At 42.7% G+C, this 26,204-nt stretch overlaps 1 protein-coding gene across 3 annotated transcripts in view; it reads left to right on the forward strand.

Moving 5' to 3' along the window:
- LOC142074855 (F-BAR domain only protein 2-like) overlaps nucleotides 1–26,204 on the forward strand; it is a 159,467-nt gene that overhangs the window by 71,569 nt on the left and 61,694 nt on the right. For all 3 annotated transcript variants that reach the window (XM_075135765.1, XM_075135766.1, XM_075135767.1), the window contains one exon: nucleotides 20,922–20,966. In XM_075135765.1, the coding sequence (XP_074991866.1) occupies nucleotides 20,922–20,966 (45 nt within the window). The remainder of the gene's footprint in view (nucleotides 1–20,921; nucleotides 20,967–26,204) is intronic.

Consider the following 26,204-nt stretch of genomic DNA (forward strand, 5'->3'; position numbering starts at 1 on the left):
AATGAATTGGATGAACATCCACTTCCCCTGAAGTACTCAGAGAAATCAAGAGCTGCCTGTGATATCTAGCAAGAAATTTTGTAAAACAACCACCCCAAACTCAACTGCATTCAGCCATTCAACAAAAAGAGAAAACAGCAGAACAGCAGAACAGAAAATAGTGTACGTTGTTGATGTGTCAAAAAAAAAAAAAAATCAATAAAAGGTCACATCAACATAATATTTAAGAATGCTTTGCCACGCCTTCTGGGAACATACAGTTGTTATGGTTTTTTGGACTTCGTTACGATTCTACAGTATATTGGTATGATCTCTTCCACAGAGCTAGCTAAAACACTGAAGTAGAGTATAAATATATTCAGCAGCAAGTGAGAGACGGGGGAAAAATGGAAAAAAAAAAAACAACAAAAAAACCTTAGACAACATTTGTAGATGCAACAGGGCAAAAGCCAGGTTTTGAGTGATTTTGGACTCAGTACTGTCGGGTTCTCTTGAATTTTCCTGATTACAAACAAAAAGAAACAGTTGCAGCCTGAGGCAAATAATTTTTCTGGGCTGTGGGAGCAAAGAAATGTCCATTTCAGTAACTTAATTAGGAAAAAGATATTAATTAAGTGATAGTCATCAGAAAATGCAGTAGTATGCAGGATGGGTACTACTATGATAATAAAAAAATTGTGGATGAAGAGCTTTTAAACACCTGAGAATAGAAATAACATCCTGAGACATGTTTTATGCTAATACAGTAAATAAGATCTGTAGTTTACTTATATAAAATAGCATAACCTTATATGGAATTAATATTGAGGGAAAAGGGTTTTTGGTTTGGTTTTTTTATTTGTTGGAGGCATACTTTTATTTTAAGATAGAAAACGTTCTTTGGACAGAATAAATGTTAACTAAATGGCCTTTTCAAACATGGAATTTTCACAGGAACCGCACTTAGCAAAATTGGAAGGAAGAAGTGTATTTATTTTTTTCTTTCAGAAGATAAAGCTTACAAAAAATGAAACTTTGAAATCTGGAAAGATTTGGAAACCTGTTTATAAACATCTGTACTGTAGTTCATTCTTAGACTACAATGTTAGAGAAGAGCAGCAGCTTGATTTTTGTAACAAGCTTTTTGAGGAAAAATGCTGTTTTAAACTAGGGAAAGCAAACACAGAAAGCTAAAGTTGGACTTAAACTCAAAACCTTCTATCTTGTCTCATATTCTACTTTTCTAATAAAATTGAAATAAATCTTAAACTGTACATATAGTATTCTTACATTGGTCACTAAGTTGTGCTGCACAGGGTCCCGCTTCTAATTAACTCATAATTTCATTGACCATAATACTGTAGTGTGGTAGTACTTTATACCAGGGCAAACTACCATTGGACAACTTCTGCAGTGAATTGACTGTCTGGGTCAACTAGGTCTGTATGTCATACTCTTTCTTGAACAAGAATATTTACTTCAGTATTTGAAAATGAATTCTCACTTGACTTACATTTGACTTTGTGTGTCCATGATGGTTCTCAGGAAGTGCAGGATCTTGTCTGCTTTGTCTTCAGTATCTTTTTATTGTCTTCTTAGTTGTCATAGATCACCTAGGTGGCCTTCTGCATCAGTAATTCCATTTTAAATGATGGATATTGATTTGTCTGCATTTTGGCAATGGAAGGTACAGTGGGGTACCCCTTGACCTGTTGCCTGAATAGTATGGGGGTAGGAAAAGAGGAAAATGTTGAAGCAGTAGCTAATTGAGCTAGCTACACAAACATTTTCCATCTTGTTTAGCTATCAATCTAACTTCATATGTGTGAAATTGTTAAATATTACCAAAAAGCCTAAAATGGAAATTTCTTGATGCTTTCTTACAGGTATATGTGTTTAACATATACATACACTTTTCTATCTATCTGATGCTTGGCTTAAATGATTCTTAGACTTGCATTCTTTGTACCTAAGCCCAAGTTTAACCATAACAATAAAATTTCAAATTCCTATCTTTTATTAATAGTGTTTGTAATTCAAATTCTTTGTGTGTAATGTTGAAATGGATTTCTTTTGAAGAATTTTCTCTATTGGTTGCCCTTTTTGGGGGAAGAGGGGTTTCTATAAAAATGGTATAAGAAATGCTGTTACTAGCATTAAACTTCTTCCTAAGCCTTGGGAATTTAGTTTCACGGAGTGCCTCTCTGTTTTACTGTCATAGCTGATACAATCCAGAGGATGGTGTAGTTCTATATCATTTTTGATAGTGTGGTTCAGAAAGATCGGACAGGAGTGGAAAATCAGGGTCTTGTCACATGTTTGTCCTTTTTGCAACCACTGACTTGGATACTGGCACATTTACCTGATGTTGCTTAGATGTTTTTAATGTCAAATGCTAGGATCAAAAAATTAATATTATGCATATTTTGTGTCTTTAGATGGTGAGACATATTTCAAGGTCAAACCTATACTGCCTTGGATTCCAAGTAGCTCTTTGGGCATAAATGGGGGGGAATGGAGATTTTGTGGTAATCCTTAATAACATTTCTCTCATTGTTATTTCTGTGGGTTCAACTCCCCCCCCCCCCGAAGTGTCTCATGTACTTCTCATAAGCTGCAGAAAAAGCACACCAGGAAGAATTTCACATTGACTTTTTTTGGTTATTGGTGGCGCATATATGGAAACTGTCATACGCTAATCAATACTTCCCATTTTACAGGTGGGGCGGAGAGGTGGTTCGGCATGTATTATTTTCACCCTTTCCCCACAAGCTGAATCTTCTGTACAATAGGAAAGCACTTTCAAAACGCTACAAAGCAAGAAAATGTATAATTCCCATGGAGAGGACTTTTGCCTATCTGAAAAAAGATTTTTCTGTCTGAAAAAAATTTGGATACTGTAAAATGTATTATCCTCTTTTTTTTCTCTTTAGGAAACAGGTCCCATTAAAGGTCTTAACCTTCAAAGATTTCATGGGTTTAAATTCAGGACTTCAGTAAGAAACCATACCCCTCTTGGTTTACAGGGACAATATGTGACTGTTACAAAGATGTGATTCTTTGAAGCAGTCTTTAAAGATGAGGGCTATAATTTAATGTATTTACAATGTCTAGTGTTCCAAAATCTTAGCTGACTCTTCTTTAAGAAGAAAACTACTTGAATGTCTCCATGCATTTCTTTCATCACTGCCTAATTGCATGTTCTGCCTTCAGCAGGTGAATCACACACCATGCAGGTCAGGCAGAGTCGTTTGTTGCAGATACTTATATTTACAGACTAGGCTTATGCAGTCCTGCTGTTTCTTACTATTTTTTCTGCACCCACCCATATAGCTTTCACAAAACTTTGCTGCTTTCGACCCAATTTGATGGAAAAGTAGAGGTTGCAAAGATTTTATAAAAATGAGGAGATAGGTAGAGAAGAAGGACCCAAATTAGTCATGCCATTTAAGGGAAAAGCAGTTGTAATGATGAGAGTTACTCATTTGGAGAGTCAGCAGGCAGCTGAGTATGTGTTTGTATGTATGTGTGTATGTTGGCCAGTCACCTAGCCTGTGGACAGTTCAAAACCAGCTACATCTCATGTCCTGTTGTTTATCCAGCCAGAAAGGAAATATGGGATGAAGTTGAAGTGTAAAGAAGAGTAGAAAAGGATGAGAAAGGGGCTGGGAGTGATGTGGCAGATGGGACTTTGGGGAATGTAGCGTTCTGCAGGTTGATGTCCTAGCTGATTGTCCTGGTTTCGGCTGGGATAGGGTTAAATTTCTTCCTAGTGCTGTGTTTTGGATTTAGTACGAGGAGAATGTTGATAACACACTGATGTTTTCAGTTGTTGCTAAGTGCCCTCCTAGTCCAAGGACAGCTCCCGTGCCTACTGACTGAGCTAGGTACACAAGGTGGGAGGGAACATAATCAGGACAGCCAGCCCAGCTGGCCAATGGGGTATTCCATACCATGTGACGTCATGCTCAGTATATGAAGGGTAGACGTGATCCAGGAAGTACCGATCGCTACTTGGTTATCGGTCAGCGCGGGTGGTGAGCAATTGCATTGTGCATCACTCATTTTGTATATTCTATCATTATTTATTATCATTATTCTCCCTTTTCTGTTCTATTAAACTCTCTTTATCTCAACCCACGAGTTTTTCTCACTCTTACCCTTCCGATTCTCTCCCCGTCCCATTAGGGGGCGGGGGGAGTGAGTGAGCGGCTGCGTGGTATTTGGCTGCCTGCCAGGTTAAACCACGACAGTCCTTTTTGGAATCTAGCTCAGTCGGTAGAGCATGAGACTCTTAATCTCAGGGTCGTGGGTTCGAGCCCCACGTTGGGCGCCAAAAAGGACTGTCGTGGTTTAACCTGGCAGGCAGCCAAATACCACGCAGCCGCTCACTCACTCCCCCCGCCCCCTAATGGGACGGGGAGAGAATCGGAAGGGTAAGAGTGAGAAAAACTCGTGGGTTGAGATAAAGAGAGTTTAATAGAACAGAAAAGGGAGAATAATGATAATAAATAATGATAGAATATACAAAATGAGTGATGCACAATGCAATTGCTCACCACCCGCGCTGACCGATAACCAAGTAGCGATCGGTACTTCCTGGATCACGCCTACCGTTCATATACTGAGCATGACGTCACATGGTATGGAATACCCCATTGGCCAGCTGGGCTGGCTGTCCTGATTATGTTCCCTCCCACCTTGTGTACCTAGCTCAGTCAGTAGGCACGGGAGCTGTCCTTGGACTAGGAGGGCACTTAGCAACAACTGAAAACATCAGTGTGTTATCAACATTCTCCTCATACTAAATCCAAAACACAGCACTAGGAAGAAATTTAACCCTATCCCAGCCGAAACCAGGACACTGATGTTAATTTTGCTGCTCACAAACCTCATGCTTTCATAAATTATGACTGAAACTTCCAGTGTTTGTTGTCATATTCAGGTGTTGCAGGCTCGTTGGATCTCTAACTTTAAACTTTGCCTTGGGTATGTGTTTAATGTCTCTTGTTGAAAATTCTTGTGTTATCTGAGCAATAAAAATTATTTTCTTTGTAACTGAAGATGTTTGCCACCTTTTTAGTTTAGAGAAAAAAATCTGCTCTCTCCTTGCTCCTGATAAACATCTTAATTGATAATAATTATTTTAAAACTACTCAGATTATGATCCTTTTCTACTTTGTTTTTACCTAAGCCACAGGGAAATGCTGCCCCTTGAAAGTAGCGTGCTTGCTGTATTCACAGAGCTTGTACCCACAGTACCTGAAGAGCCTGAGATGAATAATGTTTCCTTTGATCTAGTGAACCGAGTGCAGGGCTGGAAGCCTAGTAGCAGAATCAGGGTTAGAATTGATTGCTTGTTTAGTGAATGCTCTCTTTCTGTGTTAATTTCTTCATCTAAAAAAAGACTTTCCTTGGAAGTGCTACACATGTTGCTACTGATAATTGTAGTTAGTTATGCTGCCACTATCACCTCTATCTTTTCTTTTTTGAAAAGGAGTACTATCACCATACTATAGTTTTCTTTTTTCAACATGAATTTAAAAACCAGGAGGATTTGGTCAAGTCTTAAGTGTCTCTAGAGGCTACATATCAGCTAGGCTGATATAACAAAAAGTAGTCAGAAATTCAGTGATTATTGTAGTGGAACTGTGTATTTGTAGAATTAGATTTAAGGATACAATTTTACCAGTATTAATTCAATATTTTCCCCTCAGATTGGCCTGTTATCAGGCCAGTTATATTTTTTGTCCCTTATCATCTTTTTGGTGAAGTAGTGCTGACCGAATCCACGAACTAACATTTGCTTGAGGCAGTCTGGTACTAGCATGATAAATATACCATAAATATGTTATTTACCTCAAAGATGATAACAGCCATTCATCTTTATTCTGCATTCCTACAAATAAGCTATGCTTGAATTTGGTTTTGTTTCTTCTTTTTTAATTCTATAATAAAAGTCCTTTTCCAGGGAAAAATTAAATTCTCCTTATCTTTTTAGAAAAACACTTCTCTCTTTTGAACAGGCAATAACAATGGGAAGTTGGTGTTAGAAACAGTAATGTTGAGAAAATATATTTTGGTTTCCTGGTTTCTAAATTTGAAAGCTTGAAAATTTTTGATAAACATGAAACAGGATCAGATGATAGCAAGAAAAAGATTGCTTATATGTTTGTGTAGTTACAAAATTGACATTTGTGATGCAGCTTAACATCTAAACCCTAAAAGCAGTCATTTGTTTTGACAGCAGAATTAATTGAGGCTAAAACAGTTGAAATTCCACTTGTATCAAGCTGTTCATTAGGAGTTACTGTCTGGCCTTTGTGCTGTCAGAAAAATGACCTGTTCTGCTATGATTAAATAGCAGAATGATGGTCAGTCCACTGAATTTGAGAGAAAGGTTGAATAAACTTTCTACTGCAGAAACAATTCGGAAGTGACATGCTGCAAGGAGGGGGTCTGAATGTGCATTGATATCCAGCTGAGCTGTCAACTGGCACTGAGCCAGGCACACAAAGCTTTGCCATTTGAAGCAGCATGTGAAGCATATGCACTTTTTAAAAAAATTGTCCTCCTTTCATGCATGATTTACATTCAGAGAGACAAACTTTTGTTTTTATCAAAAAAAGAATATGCTTTGTTGTTATATTTGTAACTACAAGTACAGATTTATGGAGTTTTTTTAAAAGCTTTTGCTTGAAACAGATATGTTAATGTTTATATGTGTGCATGCATGTGTGTAAATTGATTCCTTGGGATGGGGGGGAAGGGCAGAATTTTTTTTGAGTGCCTGAGTGTTTCCAGTTATTGAAAATAAAATGTAGTTAATAAAAATATATGCTTGGGTGGGATAACATTTTTCTGTTGTTCATACCCCCCTTAAACTAGAAAGGAGACAGTTTCCAAAAGCAGATACAAATGTAAAACAGTTTTTAGTTGATTTGTTGACTTTTTGATTTGTTTACCTTTTTAGCTGGGCAGGATTTTTCCAGTTCATTGATATACTTCCTGGGGGCTCTTTTTCAGGGTATGACATAATATTATGTTTTTATTCCTAGTAATAGTAGTTGGCTTTTGTATTTGCCTTGTTTCTATAAGAATCCAAACAATAAAACTTTTTTTTCCCTCTATTGAGGAAAGTGCAAATTATTTTATTCTTTTCACCTTAGCAAAACGTTTATCTTCCCAATGACTCCCTCACAGTATACTAGAGATAGGTTTTGTAACTGTTTTCAAGGTAGTTGACAAAGAACTTCACTGTCTTCAAGACAATTAGAGTCACTTTGTAAATAAATTAAGTAGCAGGTGTAAGGTTTTTATTTATAAACCCTCTTCTGTAGTTGCCTTGTGTATATTCTGAAAATACTGTTCCCATAGATGTGGGCTAAATATGTAGTAGGTACTGTAGTATAATTAACAGTGCAATTGTATCAGTGTAATTACATTTTCTTCATAAGATCAGTATCTCCTTATTGCTAGCCATCCACTTTGCCTTTTAGTGTCATTAAAGTCTACATACTCACATGCCTCTTGGAACAAGAAAACCAGTACATATATTTTCTCACAGTCTAAGAGATGCATCCTGAGCTGCAGACTCACTGTTGCTTATTTTATGCCAGTGTCACTTACTGTACGTTGTTAGATTAATTAAAATCAAAATTGTCCATTTATTCAAATTACCTTTCCTCTCTTCTGTTCTGGCAAACCAAAGCTTCCTCATTTTCAAAAGCCTAAGAACTGCCCCACTTCTGATTTATTTGCTTCAGTCTCTTGCAAATAGCAGCTGTCTGCTTCCATGGTGTTGTGGTTTAACCCGGCAGGCAGCCAAACACCACACAGCCGCTCGCTCACTCCCTACCCCCACCCAGTGGGATGGGGGAGAGAATCAGAAAAAAAAGTAAAATTCGTGGATTGAGATAAAGACAGTTAAATAGAACAGAAAAGGAAGGAAATACTAATACTACTATTACTACTACTACTACTACTAATAATGATAGAATATACAAAATGAGTGATGCGCAATGCAATTGCTCACCACCCGCCGACCGATGCCCAAACAGCGATCGCTACTTCCTGGACCATGCCTCCTGTTTATATACTGAGCATGACGTCATATGGTAGGGAAGACCCCGTTGGCCAATTGGGTCAGCTGTCCTGGCTATGCTCCCTCCCAGCTTCTTGTGCACCTGGCAGAGCATGAGAAGCTAAAAAGTCCTTGACTCTGTGTAAGCACTACTTAGCAACAACTAAAACAGCAGTGTGTGATAAACATTCTTCTCATACTAAATCCAAAATACAGCACTATACCAGCTACTACGAAGAAACTTAACTCTATACCAGCCGCAACCAGGACAGTATCCACCCCTTATTCCATACCATCTACGTCATGCCCAGGTCACACATTTCCCAATACATTCCAATTAATCGCCACGACCTTTCCTGCCTTTTGATATGTACACAGAGATATCAGTCCCTTAGTCTATGGGCCATCCCTCTAAAATGTCCATTGAGTTCATTTAGTCCATGACTTTGGGCTCCATCTGTCATAACAGTCTTTCAGGGCAGGAGAGATGGTGTGTGGTGTTGGATTGTTGCATCCTGAAGACAGTTCTGGTTCCATTATCGCTGCACTTGTCCGGTTCTATCATAGTTGCACTTTGCTCGGTTTCATCAGAGTTCATTCTTCATTAATCTGGGTGATTCTTACTGCAATACCATTGATATGACATATAGCAACCATGGAAGTGATGACGTACAGTATTATATAGTACTTAACATCATACAATTCAGGTCATTGGCTGTTTTCACCCAAAATCAAATCCCCTTGAGGTACACACCGGACTTACCCAATCCTTTAGCATCACCCACCAAGTGCACCCAGGTCCTTGAGCAAAAGCAATCCCACGGATGGGTTTTCCCTTGCCAGAGGCAGGAGTAACCCAGACTGTCTTCCCCAGCATATTTCTTATGTGCACGACAGGGACTTTATCCCCCTCTACAGTACGTAAGAGTTTTGATTGGGCAGGGCCAGCTCGAGTGACAGATCCCCTAGTGTTGACTAACCAGGTGGCTTTTGCTAAATGTGTATCCCAATGCTTGAATGTCCCACCACCCATTGCCCTCAGCGTAGCCTTTACCAGTCCGTTGTATCGTTCGATTTTCCCGGAGGCTGGTGCATGGTAGGGGATGTGATAGACCCACTCAATGCCGTGCTCTTTGGCCCAGGTGTCTATGAGGGTGTTTCGGAAATGAGTCCCGTTGTCTGACTCAATTCTTTCTGGGGTGCCATGTCACCAGAAGATTTGCTTTTCAAGGCCCAGGATGGTGTTCCGGGCAGTGGCATGGGGCACAGGGTATGTTTCCAGCCATCCGGTGGTTGCTTCCACCATGGTGAGCACATAGCGCTTGCCGTGGTGGGTTTGTGGGAGTGTGATATAATCAATCTGCCAGGCCTCCCCATATTTATATTTCAGCCATCATCCTCCATACCAGAGAGGCTTCACTCGCTTGGCTTGCTTGATCGCAGCGCATGTTTCACATTCATGGATAACCTGTGCAATAGCGTCCATGGTCAAGTCCACCCCTCGATCACGAGCCCATCTGTATGTTCCATCTCTTCCTTGATGGCCTGAGGTGTCATGGGCCCATGGATCTATAAATAATTCACCCTTATGTTGCCAGTCCAGATCCACCTGGGCCACTTCAATCTTAGCAGCCTGGTCCACCTGCTGGTTGTTTTGGTGTTCTTCAGTGGCCTGACTCTTGGGTACGTGAGCATCTACGTGACGTACTTTTACAACCAGGTTCTCTACTCGGGCAGCAATATCTTGCCACAATGCGGCAGCCCAGATGGGTTTACCTCTGCGCTGCCAGTTGTTCTGCTTCCACTGCTGCAACCACCACCACAGGGCATTTGCCACCATCCCTGAGTCAGTATAGAGATAAAGTACTGGCCATTTTTCTCGTTCGGCAATGTTCAAGGCCAGCTGGATGGCTTTCACCTCTGCAAACTGGCTCAATTCACCTTCTTCAGTAGTTTCTGCAACTTGGCGTATAGGACTCCATACAGCAGCCTTCCACCTCCGATGCTTTCCCACAAGGCGACGGGACCCATCAGTGAACAGGGCATATTGCTTCTCGTTTTCTGGCAGTTTGTTATACAGTGGGGCCTCTTCAGCACACGTCACCGCCTCCTCTGGGGATATGCCGAAATCTTTGCCTTCTGGCCAGTCCGTGATCACCTCCAAGATTCCTGGGCGACTGGGGTTTCCTATTCGGGCCCGTTGTGGGATCAGTGCGACCCACTTACTCCACGTAGCATCGGTTGCATGATGTGTAGAGGGGACCCTCCCTTTGAACACCCAGCCCAGCACCGGCAGTCGGGGTGCCAGGAGGAGCTGTGCTTCAGTACCAACCACTTCCGAAGCAGCTCGAACCCCTTCATATGCTGCCAATATCTCCTTCTCAGTTGGAGTGTAGCGGGCCTCGGATCCTCTGTATCCCCGACTCCAGAACCCTAAGGGTCGACCTCGAGTCTCCCCTGGGGCTTTCTGCCAGAGGCTCCAGGTAGGGCCATTCTCCCCGGCTGCAGTGTAGAGCACATTCTTCACATTTTGTCCTGCCTAGACTGGCCCAAGGGATGGGCCATCACGATGGACTGGCCATCACGATGATGTCATCAATGTATTGCAGGTGTTCCGGAACCTCACCCTGTTCCAGTGCGGTGTGGATCAGTCCATGGCAAATGGTAGGGCTGTGTTTCCACCCCTGGGGCAGTCGGTTCCAGGTGTACTGGACGCCCCTCCAAGTGAAAGCAAACTGTGGCCTGCACTCTGCCGCCAAAGGGATGGAGAAGAACGCCTTAGCGATGTCACTTGTGGCGTACCACTTGGCTGCCTTTGACTCCAGTTCGTATTGGAGTTCTAGCATGTCCGGCATGGCAGCACTCAGTGGCGGCGTGACTTCGTTCAGGCCACGATAGTCTACTGTTAGTCTCCACTCTCCATTGGACTTTCGCACTGGCCATATGGGACTGTTAAAGGGTGAGCGAGTCTTGCTGATCACTCCTTGGCTCTCCACTCGACGAATCAGCTCATGGATGGGGATCAGGGAGTCTCGGTTGGTGCGATATTGCTGACGGTGCACTGTTGTGGTAGCAATTGGTACCCGTTGTTCCTTGACCCTCAGCAACCCCACAACAGAAGGGTCCTCCGAGAGACCGGCCAAGGTGGACAGCTGTTTAATTTCCTCCGTCTCCAGGGCAGCTATACCAAAAGCCCACCGGTACCCTTTTGGGTCCTGGAAATACCCTCTCCTGAGGTAGTCTATGCCAAGGATGCACGGAGCTTCTGGGCCAGTCACAATGGGGTGCTTCTGCCACTCATTCCCGGTTAGGCTTCCTTCGGCCTCCAACACAGTTAACTCTTGGGATCCCCCTGTCCCTCCAGAAATACAAATGGGTTCTGCCCCTTCATAGCTTGATGGCATCAGGGTACACTGTGCACCGGTGTCTACGAGAGCCTTATAATCCTGTGGCTCTGATGTGCCAGGCCTTCGAATTCACACAGTCCAGTAAACCCGATTGTCCCTTTCCTCCACCTGGCTGGAGGCAGGGCCCCTCTAGTCCTGGTCTTCGTATTTGCTACCCACTTCTTGTAAGTACGAATCAGAAGTCCCTTTATTACGATCAGAAGTGGAATCAGCCCTTCTACTCTGTCTGGGGAACTGCTCACTTGGAGACTGGAGCAGCATTTTTCCTGGGAGAACCCCCTTGTGTGATTGTTTTTCCTTGCAACTCACGTACCCATGCCTGTAGGGCTGAGGTAGGTTTTCCACCCCACTTCCCCATGTCCTCTCCGTGGTCACGCAGGTAAAACCACAGGGTGCCCTGGGGTGTGTACCCACGATGTCTCCTCTCTTGAGCAGAGGGACACTTACTCCTAATGGCCGAGATACTGGTCCGTACAGGTGGGGAGTAGGACCTATCTTCTTTGAGTTGCTGGAACTCCCGAGACAGTTTCTCCACAGCAGAGACACAGGCCCGTAGGGAGGAAGAGAGACTTTCTTCATATTGCTGGAGTTGGCCAGCCAATTCATCCACCGTTTGTTCCTCTCCATCTCTCCAGGTCATTACTGCCAATGAGTTTGCATGTGACGCTGGTGCGCTCCGTACAAACTTCCGCCACATGGGTCGGGTGCACTGGACTTCATCTGGGTCTTTGGATAACTGCTCATTGTTCAGGACATCATAAATCACCTCCAGCACGGCTAATTCCCTCAGGTACTGGATACCTCTCTCCATGGTGGTCCACTTGCCTGGGTGGCATATAACATCTTCCTTGAAGGGATACCTTTCCTTCACACCTGACAGCAGTCGCCTCCAGAGGCTGAGGACTTGTGCCCCTTGTCCAATTGCTTTGTCAATGCCCCCTTCCCTAGCAAGGGATCCCAGCTGCTTGGCTTCCCTACCCTCTAATTCCAGGCTACTGGCCCCGTTATCCCAGCATCGGAGCAGCCAGGTGACGATGTGCTCGCCTGGACGACGGCTGAAGTCTTTTCGCATATCTCGCAGCTCACTCAGGGATAGGGATCGGGTGGTTACCATCTCATTTACGGGTTCTGCCTCCTTCTCCTCCTGTTCTCGTGATGGCCCTGGTTCATCTTCATCCCTTACTAAACGAGCTGATTTTCTTGTGTGTTTTCTTTTTTGTATAGGGGAGACTGATACCAGCATGGGTTGGTTCCCTGTCGCAGGGGGCGGAGTAGCCGCCCTGCCTGCCGTGGGGGGTGGGGTAGCCACAGGGCCTGTTGCTTTGTCTTCAGATGCAGAGACCTTTTGTTCCCCTTAAGGGTTCTGAATAATTTTGAACAGGGCTCGGTAGGCGTGGGCCAGGCCCCAGCACATTGTAGTGATTTGTGTCTCCCTAGAATGGCCAGGGTGACAGCATACTTTTTCCAAATATTCTACTAATTTTTCAGGATTCTGCACTTGCTCAGGGGTGAAGTTCCAAAACACGGGGGGTGCCCACCATCCTAGGCATTTGCCCACGCTATCCCACTCGCCCTGCCACTCATAACTATCCAGCCTTGGAGCAGATCTCTGGGTGGTATTCTTAAATTGCTTATTAACCTTGGCCAAAACCGAAACAATATTCCCAAGGAATACCAATAGATGTATCTTAACTACCCAGGGATGTTCAAGGTACTGACAAGTTATTTTAACGCAGGAGATGACATCATAGAGGAAGGTAGTGAGGGTGCCATTCTCTATTTCCTCCATAAAAAACCTCTCAGAGGAAGAGGTATAATTGCTAATGGTCTCCATGAGGTGGTACCCGAAATACAGTAACGGCTTCATTACAAATCCCAAATACCAAATAACCCCCAATGCCAGTGATTTAATAAGAAATCTCCCAGGGAAAACATCACTAATCACTGCAGAGCACAGCAGACTACAAAACCCAACTCCAATCTTTAACAGGTACAGCAAAAACAAGAGCATGGTGCAGATCAGATAAATTAATATCGAGAACAGACGAATCAATATTGTGACCAGCAACTGTTAACAGATATAGATTCCTTAATACGCTCTAGTTAATCTGTTGTTATCTCAACCCTTCGCAGCCCCATGTTGAGCGCCAAAAAGGACTGTCGTGGTTTAACCCCAGCCAGCAACTAAACACCACGCAGCCGCTCACTCACCCCCCTCCTCCGGTGGGATGGGGGAGAGAATCAGGAGGGCAAAAGTAGGAAAACTCACGGGTTGAGGTAAAAACAGTTTAATAATTGAAATCAAAGAAAGTAGAACAGTAATAATAACAATGATAACAGCAACAATAACAGAATATACAAAGCAGGTGATGCACAATGCAACTGCTCACCACCCGCCGACCGCATGTCCCGAACCGCGAGAGCCCCCCCACCCCTAGTTTTTATACTGAGCATGTTGTCACATGGTATAGAATACCCCATTGGCCAGCTGGGTCAACAGCCCTGGCTATGCTCCCCCCCTGCCAACTTCCCCTGCACTTGGCAGAGCATGGGAGGCCGAAAAGTCCCTGGTGCAAGCACCACCCAGCAACAACCAAAGCATCAATGGGCCATCAACGCTCCTCTCATACCAAACCCAAAACACAGCACCCCCCCCAGCTACTGGGAAGAAAGTTAACTCTGTCCCAGCCGGAACCAGGTCAAGAGACTACTTCAGGGAATGACTTCCGTCCCCATCATCTGCAATAGCTCTTAAATGTGAAACAACCGCTTTTCTTTCTTTGGACATTGCAACGGACAGTGAATCTGTGTTCTTGCTTCAGAAATTTTGCTGGTTAGACTATGCAGCATGAGGTTCTGTAAACAAAAGTATCAATGCAGTTAAATTAATCTTCCAGATTTTGAGCTGAAATCCTTGTTGGAGTTAACCCTTTGTCTATACTTCAATCATTGAGCATAAGTCTGTTAAGAAAACTTTTCTGCCTCATAGTGAAGAGGTAGTGCATCTACATTAAAATCTCCTTGTAGCTGTTATGAAAGTGTCCTGGTTTTGGCTGGGATGGAGTTGATTTTCTTCCTAACTGGTACAGTGCTGTGTTTTGCATGTAGTGTGAGAATAATGTTGATGACACGCTGATGTTTTGGTTGTTGCTAGGTATTGTTTACGCTAGTCAAGGACTTTTCATCTTCCCATGCCCTGCCAGATGTGCAGGGGGCTGGGAGGGAGTGTGGCCAGGGCGGCTGGCCCAGCTGGCCAATAGGCTATTCCATACCATATGACGTCATGCTCAGCATATAAGGCTGGGTGAAGAAGAAGGAGGGGGGGCGTTCGGAGTGATGGCGTGTGTCTTCCCAAGTAACCGTTACGCGTGATGGAGCCCTGCTTTCCTGGCGATGGCTGAACACCCGCCTGCCGATGGGAAGTGGTGAATGAATTCCTTGTTTTGCTTTGCTTGCGTGCGTGGCTTTTGCTTTCCCTATTAAACTGTCTTTATCTCAACCCACGAGTTTTTCTCACTCTTACCCTTCCAATTCTCTCCCCGTCCCGCTGGGGGTGGGGGGAGTGAGTGAACGGCTGCGTGTTATTTGGCTGCTGCCAGGTTAAACCACGACAGAAAGTTATTGTGTTACCAGCACATGAGTTTGCATGCTTTGGCTTGCATCTATATATTACACCTGTTTGGCAATCTCCATTAATGCCAACCCACTAGGAGTTTTTGACTGTATCATCTAATGATTAAGGAAGCAGGAAGCAGAAAGATAGATTATATTGGTGGTTCAGAGAAAGCTTTTTGAGTTTTGTTTTTTTTTTTTTTGCAATGATAGTGTAGATGTTTTTGTTTACAGATGCACAAGTACAGTGGACAGTGCAGGGGAACTTCTTGAGAAAGCATCCAAATTCCTTATTGATGGTATGCTTCCATAGCAATATGTGTGCTTAAGGCCTTTTGACTGGCTAGGAGACTGCAGCTGATTCTAGTGGGAGACAATGTGGTCACAGGACACACTTCTGGCTGGGCTACAGTATTGTTACCTCTTTGGGCACTAAGCCATCTGCCCGTGGGAGACTCCAACTATTATGTGGGCTACCAAAAGCTCATCACAGCTATCCTGTTTTCTAAATTGGTTCACCATAGAGAGCCACAGAAAATGTATATTTCTGAAATGTTTTTTTTTCTTTAAAAATACTACTTCCCAGACGAAAAGTAGTACTCTCTACAGCAGGCATATAGGAAACAGAACTGTTGGGAGAACTGAAGTTACAGAACAAAACCCTCAGGAAAATTAAGAACTGCTACAAATTTCACTCTATTATGCTCAGAAGGGCAAAATGTATGAATTTGCCTTTGCTACAATGAAATAGTGCAACATGTGTTGTATTGGTGGGGTGGGTTAAATACAAATTTTAGAAAAACAGCAAACATCTTTGGGGATTGGAGGAAAATGCTAAACTTAATTTTTTTAATGTTTGTGGATTCATTAGCAACAGCCACTAGCATCTTAAACTTCTGGATTTCCAAAGGATGAAAGGCCCTTAATTTGAATTAAATAGGAAAAGTAAGTTAGGATCAAAAGATGCTTTAGAATTTTAACTGAATCACACAATTTGTTTTCATAGTTATGTTTCTTGCAGTAAAGCAGCTAGTAGATGCAGCGGAAGGAGAGTGAGTGTGTGGGGAGAAGGGACTTGTCTATTAACTGCCCATTTTGGTGAAGCATAAAATAAGCTAATAGGTATCATTAAGAAGAAAGCATATTTAAAATTTCCAAGTTAACTTCATAGAGAAAAGTGGGACCTGCTTACTGAAATTTTTTGCACAGCTTCCGTCTCATTACTATCTCTGCCAATTCTTCAGTAACTGAGAGTTTTTCAGATTGCATTTTATTGTCTTCCCTATGAGAAAAGAATACATTGTTGCAAGATCGAGGTGAATTTTTGGGGGGTAAGCCGGCTTCTGTTAAATCAAATTGAAAATACTAATCTGATCATCATATCTGTGTGTGTTTCAGTACTAAGTATGAGTGTTTGTCTCTTATCAAGCTGTAAAAAAAACACCCTCAAAGACAAGTGTTAGGCAAATGTAATGGACAAAATACAGAAACCTGGTGTTGTTAAAGAAAATCTTTGCTTTCTGCTTGTGTTAGAAGTGAAGGTTAAAGATACTGATCTGAAATAAGGATGAGTTTTACTTGAGCCTTGAATATTTATATATTTTAATCATTAGTGTAAAAGTCTTAAAAGTCTGGGGATCAGTCTTAGTAGCTGGGAAGGGTAAAGAAAAAGATGGTATTCTGAAAAAGCTTGAGTATTGTTTTTCTCTAAAAATATGTTTAAGTGTCTGTTGTTTACAGTTTTTTCCTTCTATTTCTGTTTTGGGGATGAGTGTTTGTGGTTGGTTTGGCTTTTGTTTTTTTCCTGGCCAAATGGGAATATGTGTAGAAGCAAGAAACAGTACTGTCTGAAGTGTAGTGCTGAAGAAGTAATTGATTTGTTCTTCAGCTTCTATGTTTTATGGTATTTTTCTTAATTTTTTGCTCAATATATTTTGAACAATAGAGTTTAAATACCTAAAATAAAATGTTGATTAAATCAGTGTGAGGATGTAGACATTTACAGTTCCCTGAATCAGTTTTTCTGGGTTTTTTTTGTTGTTGCTTTTTCTTTTGTAAGACACCCAGATTTACTGACTTGTGGAGCACACTGACTTTGTTTTACTGTGAATTTAATGGAGAGCAAAGGAGAAGGGATTGGAAGAACAGCTTAAAATGTCCGTGTATTTACAATATGTAGTAGAATGGGAGCGCTGTTAGGATTTTGTATTTCGTCTTGTCATATTGAATAATTAAACTTGCATTTGAAGTTATTTAATAATTGAAACTTAAAGGGCATTTAAGACTGCCATTTGAGATTGGCCTTTTGATATTCTGCTCGCAAGAGCTTAATTTGGAGGCCAAACAATTACATTATGATAAATGGGATATTGATGGGTTCTATTCCCAGATTCTCATCCTGCTGGTTTTACAAGCACCCAGGTTTTTTTTACTGGCAGGGAAAATTTTGCAGACTCGGTCTTAATTACAATAAATACAAGTCATTACTTTGAGCATACCTTTTTTTAAAAAAAAAATAAATCATTAGATCTCTGCCAATTTTCAAAGAAAATATCTGGTAGATTTTATCTAATGTCTAAAATAATTAAATTTGTTTAACATCAGTGAGTATCAAGTTACATCGTCAGATTCTCAGTTGTCTTTCTATTTGTTTGACAGAAGCATAATTTTTTTCATTTGCAGTTTGAGAAATGCTATCAAAATGTAGTGTTTATACTGAGTTGAACACAGATTTACACTGCAAGAGTTAAATATACATGTTGGGGGTTACATTACAAATAGAACCATTTGAGGTACTTAATTTGTATTTGATTCATGCAGTTAATCCTAGTTGTGTAATTCACAATGCTAATTCACAGCTAAATTATTTTTTACTTTCATTGTGGCATCTCTAATTGCAGCACAATGATTTGCTATGTTGTACTATTTAAAAACAAACTGAATCTTGTAGTCTCCATGTTTCTTGTATCTAAGATCTGTTTATATCAGCTACTTATTTTAAGACTAAGAGTATGACATATTCATTTTGAAAAGAGTACAAGTGAAAACTGGAAAATGCTTGCAAGTACACCTTTTATTTTATGTGAAAACACCCTGAAAATTGCACAGCTCTTGGTTTTATGGTGGATGCTCTAGAATAATTGTAATTTCATAATAAAGATAAATAAAGCAGAGTACTTACTAGCACGTGTGTTTTGGGGCAGGAGTGAAAGTAGTTTCTGTATTTGAGATTTCCACAATCTATTTACTTCCAGTTGCTTGTAATTGAAATTTTCAAGATTTCAATCTCTCACTTGAAGTAGTTGCATAAGGTGCAATGGTGGGGGAGGGGGGGGGGAAGTTTGGCTACCTTAGAGTATAGAATTGGGAACAGTTTTGTGGGTTTTTTTCCTCTGTCTTATCTTTAACGTGTGTATATATAAACTTGTGTATACTCCCTCAAAATGATTACAGAAAGATAAGTAATAACCCCTGTGTCACAGTGCTAACATGCTAAACTTTGGTTTTACTTTTGTTGGTTCAGTTGCAAGTTACCATTTCAAATATGGGCCAAGGGGTTAATTCTTAGTAGGGGCTGAAAGTAACGGTGCCTGTTTGCATGTGCTCTCTGCTTTCTTTGCACTTGCACAAGTGCTGGTGTGATTCTGCCATTTTAACTCCCTGAACAAGGTCTTATTGAAAATCACTTTCTCTGCAAGTTTGCTCCCTAAAATGGCTCACAGCAGGGTTAAATAAATTCTAGACCTAGCCAGATGGAAAGAATGCGGGTTAGGACTGCCCTTTGCAATGAAAACTGACTGTTACCTTGTGTCAACTTGTCGCGAATCCTGATTTAGGATCCTCCCGACTACGCCAATTTGTCGCGAATGGGTGATTTAGACCGCTTAAATAACCACTGTCAAAGGTATCAGCAAAAGTGGTTTTATTGAAATATGATGTTGTAAAAGTGCGACTTAACAAAGTTCGATGGCAAGGTTCACTCTATAACTGTACTGCACAAAGGATATAACAACGATTCAAAGTTACCAAGACAAAATCTTAGTGCACTATAATACAAGGTTATGCGCGATATTGGTCACTTACCAAAGATCTGCCGTTGGTAAAAGGTCTCTCTGCCTCGAGGAGCAACCCTGAGAGGTGTCCCAGCTCAAGGAGAGATCACTGCCATGCAGCCATGCTGCCTAGCAGGGAGAGCTCAAAGGTGGCTCCCTTAGGCTGTCATATTTATGGGATAAAGTGGTTGGCTCGTAGTCAAATTACATGCAATGGGAAAGGTATGCATGAGGCTCCTTGTACCCACAGCTTGCTTTGTTCCTTGATAAATGAGTCGTGGAAAAGCCACCCGCTATTCATGTGTTAATCGCATGATCGGTGTTCCAAGCTCATAGGCATCGATGCTCGCTGTGTCACTCTGCTCCTTTGTGGGTTTTCAGAGAACAGATTGAAACTGGAGGAGTTCTTGGCCCAGTTACAGCCTAGGCCTTTACCTCCTTTGGAGCCTGTACCAAACTACCACTAGTTTGGTTAAGGAGTTGAATGCATCTGTCACACAACTATAATGGGAAGCCATAATAATGAATTTATTTAGATATGGCACTGTGCTGGTTTTGGCTGGGATAGAGTTAACTTTGTTCATAGTAGTTAGTATGGGGCTATGTTTTGGATTTGTGCTGAAAACAGTGTTGATAATATAGAGATGTTTTCATTATGGCTGAGCAGTGCTTACACAGAGTCAAGGCCTCAGCTTCTCATGCTCTACCATGGCTGGAGATACACAAGCTGGGAGGGGGCACAGCCAGGACAACTGACCCAAACTGGCCAATGGGATATTCCATACCATATGATGTCATGCTCAGTATATAAACTAGGGGAAAGCTGGCTGGGGGGCCGCTGCTCGGGGACTGGCTGGGCATCGGTCCGCGGGTGGTGAGCAATTGTTTTTGGTTTTTTTTTCATTTGCATGACTTGTCTTTCTTGGGCTTTATTTCTCTCTCTTTTTGTTATCTTTCTTTTCATTTATTATTATTATTGTTGTTGTTGTTGTTGTTGTTGTTGTTGTTATTTTAATATTTTATTTCAATTATTAAACTGTTCTTATCTCAACCCATAAGTGTTCTCATTTTTCCTCTTCCGATTCTCCCCCCCATCCCACTGGGGTGGGGAGTGAGCGAGAGGCTGTGTGGTGCTTAGCTGCCTGCCAGGTTAAACCACAACAGGCACTTAACCAGTGCATTCTGCTTTTTTGTCCTGTTTACTCTTAATGATTTTTTAAAAGCTTTTTATCTTCTTTATTGCTATGTTTAAGATTCTGCACATCACTTTTAACTGTCCAGGTAATTGACTATGAAGAGGAAACAGAGGAACTAACAATACAGAGTTAGAAAAAGTGTGAATCTCAAAATTAGGGCTATAGCTATGCTTTTTTCCTTTTTGATTTTTCTTTACATAGTTCTTGTTCATTAAAAGAAGATAAATCGAAAGCCTTACACTGATACTATATTATAGATGCAATTTTGAATGAGAAGAGGAAACAAATTAGAAATGTTTCATGTGGTTGTAATAACATAGGCAATTAAATTGCATTTAGACAGTATGCACTAGTATTTTAATTTTACAGTATGAAAGAGTGAAAATATTTAATGATTTGCTGTACATGTATGATTTTGCAATCTGTTTGACCATTGGCAGAGTAATTGTGGTTTTCAGTTACCACCTACATTTTTAATTAGATTATTTTGTATTTTCAGGAAATATTAATAGTTGTTAAAATATCTTAGGGTTTGACCTTCACTTGAGATTAAATTTAACCTAATGTTTATCTTCATTGTCATTTCTTTAAGGCCCTATTGAATTTGAAGAATGTAACACATCCAGCGCAGTTGAAGGTGAGTTGTTGTAGCAGTTATTTACCTAACAATCCTGTGGATAGGACCTGAAACTGAAGAGAGAAGGATATTCACATGTGAATTTGTATAACTTTAAAGTATTCCAATAGACCAAAAAGCTGTTTTTCTTCTGAGAAACAAACTTCTATGAAAATGAGACCTACAATACTTTATAAGACTAATGCACGATGGACAGAGAATTTTAATGTTTCTTATAAATATACTTTGGCTAAGACCCTGTCTTTGCAGAGGTTTGGATTTGGTTCACTTATGACTGTGTAACTTAATTTACAAGTGTCAAAACATGGCCCAGGCTCTTTCCATTGTTGCCATGTTAGTTGTACCAATTCTAATGCAGTGTTATGGTCGCAAAGCCTGCCTTTGTTGGTGTAGCTTATTTTGCTTAGGGGATTGTTTTAAGTGGTTAAGAACTGGTTTTTTTCCATAAGCTATATATTTACTTTTGGGACAGAGGAGTTGACAGTATAGCTATAGCAGCTCACAACTTTTAAGTTGCCAAGATTGCAGCTGAGACTCAAAATCTTTTTTGACTGAAGCAGAGAAGATCCATGTTCAGAAACTACTCTCGTGTGCTGGATAAAGCACAGAAAGGAAATAAATCTCAGACTGGCATTTAAAAATAATTTTTGAGCAATTTCTGTCTCTATTAAAATATAAGATATGGCTGAGTTTTAGCTACCTGATTTGTGAGAAGTTTTGAGTTATTTCACCCTGAAAATTTCTAAAAGTGAAGAGATTCCTTATGTACTGTGTAATGTATTTCTGTAAAGGGGAATATAGTGGTTTTTTTAATGATGTGCTCGAATTGTCAGTTGTTAAATTTTGGAAACCAAATTATTTCCACCATTTTGCTCAAAAGCGTGCTGTAGGTAGTATCTTACATCAAAAAAAAACTGTAGACTAGTTGGATCAGATGCTTGCACTCGGTCATTTTATTTTAAGTTTGGCAGTCTACTTTGATTCAGCAAAAATTGGGGAAAGAAGCAGACATGACAGTAAGTCTGATGGAATATTTAAATGTATTTTAATTTTAGTACATTAAATGGGTATGAAAGCGAACTTTTTTTCTGTACTAAAGCTATATATATCCAGTGCTAAAAACAGGGAAGAAAAGACACAGGGGAGGCATGGTTCCAGACTCAGTGGGAGCCAGCATTAGAGCTGGCTACAGCACTGGGAAATCATGAACTCAGCATCAGCTGGGAAGCCAAGAGACGTTCTCATTTTTACAGGACCAAGATCCTACTTTTTAGGAGAGACAGGGTCTTGCAGCTACTGGGAAGATGCAGGGAAATAAGGACAGGGTGTTGAACTGCAGTAGTTGAGAGAGGCAGGGTTCAGTTTCTGATCCAAGTGCGTTGGCTATTCAGGATCGGCTGGAGCAATAGCTCCTGTTGAGTTTCTGTGAGCAGAGTCCCTTTCCTCAAAACTGGCAGTGCACCCATCTTCTATAAAAGAAGTGACAGTCTAGCATACCCAGCTTGGAGAGTTGGATGTACAATGCAGATCAGTTTTATAAAGACTTATGTTATTAATGTGTTGCTTGAACTATATTTTAATTTTTCTTTTGTATGAAGCTGATGTGGTTTAACCCCGGTAGGCAGCTAAGCCCCACACAGCCGCTTGCTCACTCCCCCCACAATGGGATGGGGGAGAGAATCGGAAGGGTAAAAGTGAGAAAACTCGTGGGTTGAGATAAAGACAGTTTAATAGGGAAAGCAAAAGCCGCGCACACAAGCAAAGCAAAACAAGGAATTCATTCACTACTTTCCATTGGCAGGCAGGTGTTCAGCCATCTCCAGGAAAGCAGGGCTCCATCACGCGTAACGGTTACTTGGGAAGACAGACGCCATGTCCTGGTTTCGGCTGGGATAGGGTTAAATTTCTTCCTAGTGCTGTGTTTTGGATTTAGTATGAGGAGAATGTTGATAACACACTGATGTTTTCAGTTGTTGCTAAGTGCCCTCCTAGTCCAAGGACAGCTCCCGTGCCTACTGACTGAGCTAGGTACACGAGATGGGAGGGAACATAATCAGGACAGCCAGCCCAGCTGGCCAATGGGGTATTCCATACCATGTGACGTCGTGCTCAGTATATGAACGGTAGGTGTGATCCAGGAAGTACCGATCGCTACTTGGTTATCGGTCAGTGCGGGTGGTGAGCAATTGCATTGTGCATCACTCATTTTGTATATTCTATCATTATTATTATTATTTTCCCTTTTCTGTTCTATTAAACTGTCTTTATCTCAACCCACGAGTTTTTCTCACTCTTACCCTTCCGATTCTCTCCCCGTCCTGCTGGGGGGGGCGGGGGGAGTGAGTGAGCGGCTGCGTGGTATTTGGCTGCCTGCCAGGTTAAACCACAACAGTCTTTTTTTGGCGCCCAACATGGGGCTCAAAGGGTTGAGATAACGACACATCTGACCCGAACGGGTTAAAACAAATTGTTTATAAGCATTCATTATATCAGTTTAGTACTCGCTGTTCACAATGTTGGTTTATTTGCTCTCAGAGTTGTTGGATCTGTTCTGGGAGTTTTGGTCTGTAGCACCTTACTGGCTGTCTATACTGCTGATTATCAGTATTTATGTGGGGTTGGTCATCTCGGGGAAATGGATTAAGGTCATCGCTTTGCTATACTGTGTGACACTGGTTTATGGTATGATAAAATTATTGGTCACGAGCCTGTACTCAGCACTGCCATCATTCCCGTTCTTCGGGAGCTATCTTTTGGAAACTATTAATACTTACACTTTTTATGTCTTCACCTCAGAGGATGAATTTAGGGGGGAGACAGGATGGGACACTTTCTCCCACTTGTTCACCTTCCCTTCCATATCTTCAGAAACTCCTTTTTCTTCTATCCTCTTCATGAAGACGTCCACAATATTCCCTGAGAATTTTGAATATCCTTGGGATGTTCAAACAAGCATGTTCCTATTGCTATGTCTCCTGAATGTGGTTTAGGCCTTGTTTAGAGTTAAACAGCTATTCAGGAATACTGTCCAGAGATCAACCCCGGCAACAGACACGGTGACTACTCAAACCCCTGCGACAGGCACTGTGGCTACTTCAACCCCCACGACAACCACTATGGCTACTCAGACCCCGGCAACAGTCACTACAGTTACTCCAACCCCCGCAACAGGCACTGCAGCCACTCAAACTCCGCCAACAGTCACTGCAGTTATCCAACCAATGCGACAAGCACTGCAGCCACTCAAACCCCGGCAACAGTCACTACAATTACTCCAACCCCCGCGACAGCCACTGCAGCTACCCAAACCCTCACGACGGGTACTACGGCTGAACCAGAGGACCAACCGTCGCTGGTATCCATCGCCCCTGTACAGAAGAAGAAATCTTTGAAGCGGAAGTCAGGTCATTTAGAAAAGGATGATGGAAAAGCAGGGCCATCACGAGGAGGGGAGGAGGAAGAGGAAGAACTCATAAACGAGACGGAAACCACCCGATCCTTATCCCTGAATGAGTTGCGAGATAAGCGGAAAGATTTCAGCCGTCGTCCAGGCGAGCATATTGTTACCTGGCTGCTCCGATGCTGGGATAATCATAGAATCATAGAATCATAGAATCATACAGGTTGGAAAAGACCTCTAAGATCATCGTGTCCAACCATCAACCCAACACCACCATGCCCACTACACCATGTCCCTAAGGGCCTCATCTACACGTCTTTTAAATACCTCCAGGGATGGTGACTCCACCACTTCCCTGGGCAGCCTGTTCCAAGGCCTGACCACTCTTTCAGTAAAGAAATTTCTCCTAATGTCCAATCTAAACCTCCCTTGGTGCAACTTGAGGCCATTTCCTCTTGTCCTATCGCTAGTTACTTGGCAGAAGAGACCAACACCCACCTCGCTACAACCTCCTTTCAGGTAGTTGTAGAGCGCGATGAGGTCTCCCCTCAGCCTCCTCTTCTCCAGGCTAAACAACCCCAGTTCCCTCAGCCGCTCCTCATCAGACTTGTGCTCCAGGCCCTTCACCAGCTTCGTTGCCCTCCTCTGGACGCGCTCCAGCACCTCCATGTCCTTCTTGTAGTGAGGGGCCCAAAACTGAACACAGGATTCGAGGTGCGGCCTCACCAGTGCCCAGTACAGGGGCACGATCACCTCCCTGCTCCTGCTGGCCACACTATTTCTGATACAGGCCAGGATGCCGTTGGCCTTCTTGGCCACCTGGGCACACTGCCGGCTCATATTCAGCCGGCTGTCAACCAGCACCCCCAGGTCCTTTTCCTCTGTGCAGCTTTCCAGCCACTCTTCCCCAAGCCTGTAGCGTTGCCTGGGGTTGTTGTGACCCAAGTGCAGGACCCGGCACTTGGCCTTGTTGAACCTCATACAGTTGGCCTCGGCCCATCGATCCAGCCTGTCCAGGTCCCTCTGCAGAGCCTTCCTACCCTCGAGCAGATCAACACTCCCGCCCAACTTGGTGTCGTCTGCAAACTTACTGAGGGAGCACTCGATCCCCTCGTCCAGATCATTGATAAAGATATTGAACAAGACCGGCCCCAGTACTGAGCCCTGGGGAACACCGCTCGTGACCGGCCGCCAACTGGATTTAACTCCGTTCACCACAACTCTCTGGGCTCGGCCGTCCAGCCAGTTTTTTACCCAGCGAAGAGTGTACCTGTCTAGGCCGTGAGCCGCCAGCTTCTCTAGGAGAATGCTGTGGGAGACAGTGTCAAAGGCTTTACTGAAGTCCAAGTAGACCACATCCACTGCCTTTCCCTCATCCACTAGGCGGGTCACCTGGTCATAGAAGGAGATCAGGTTGGTCAAGCAGGACCTGCCTTCCATGAACCCGTGCTGGCTGGGCCTGATCCCCTGGTTGTCCCGGACATGGCTCGTGAGCACCCTCAAAACCAACCGCTCCATGATCTTCCCCGGCACCGAGGTCAGGCTGACCGGTCTGTAGTTCCCCGGATCCTCCCTCCGTCCCTTCTTGTAGATGGGTGTCTCATTGGCGAGCCTCCAGTCGTCCGGGACCTCCCCAGTTAACCAGGACTGCTGGTAAATGATGGAGAGCGGCTCGGCAAGCTCCTCCGCCAGCTCCCTCAGTACCCTCGGGTGGATCCCATCCGGCCCCATAGACTTCTGAGCATCCAGGTGGCGTAGCAGGTCATTAACTTCATCCTCTTGAATTATGGGGGGTTTATCCTGCTCGTCTTCCCTGTCTTCCAGCTCAGGGGGCTGAG

Source organism: Calonectris borealis, chromosome W (genome assembly GCF_964195595.1).
Source record: "Calonectris borealis chromosome W, bCalBor7.hap1.2, whole genome shotgun sequence".
Lineage (NCBI taxonomy): Eukaryota > Metazoa > Chordata > Aves > Procellariiformes > Procellariidae > Calonectris > Calonectris borealis.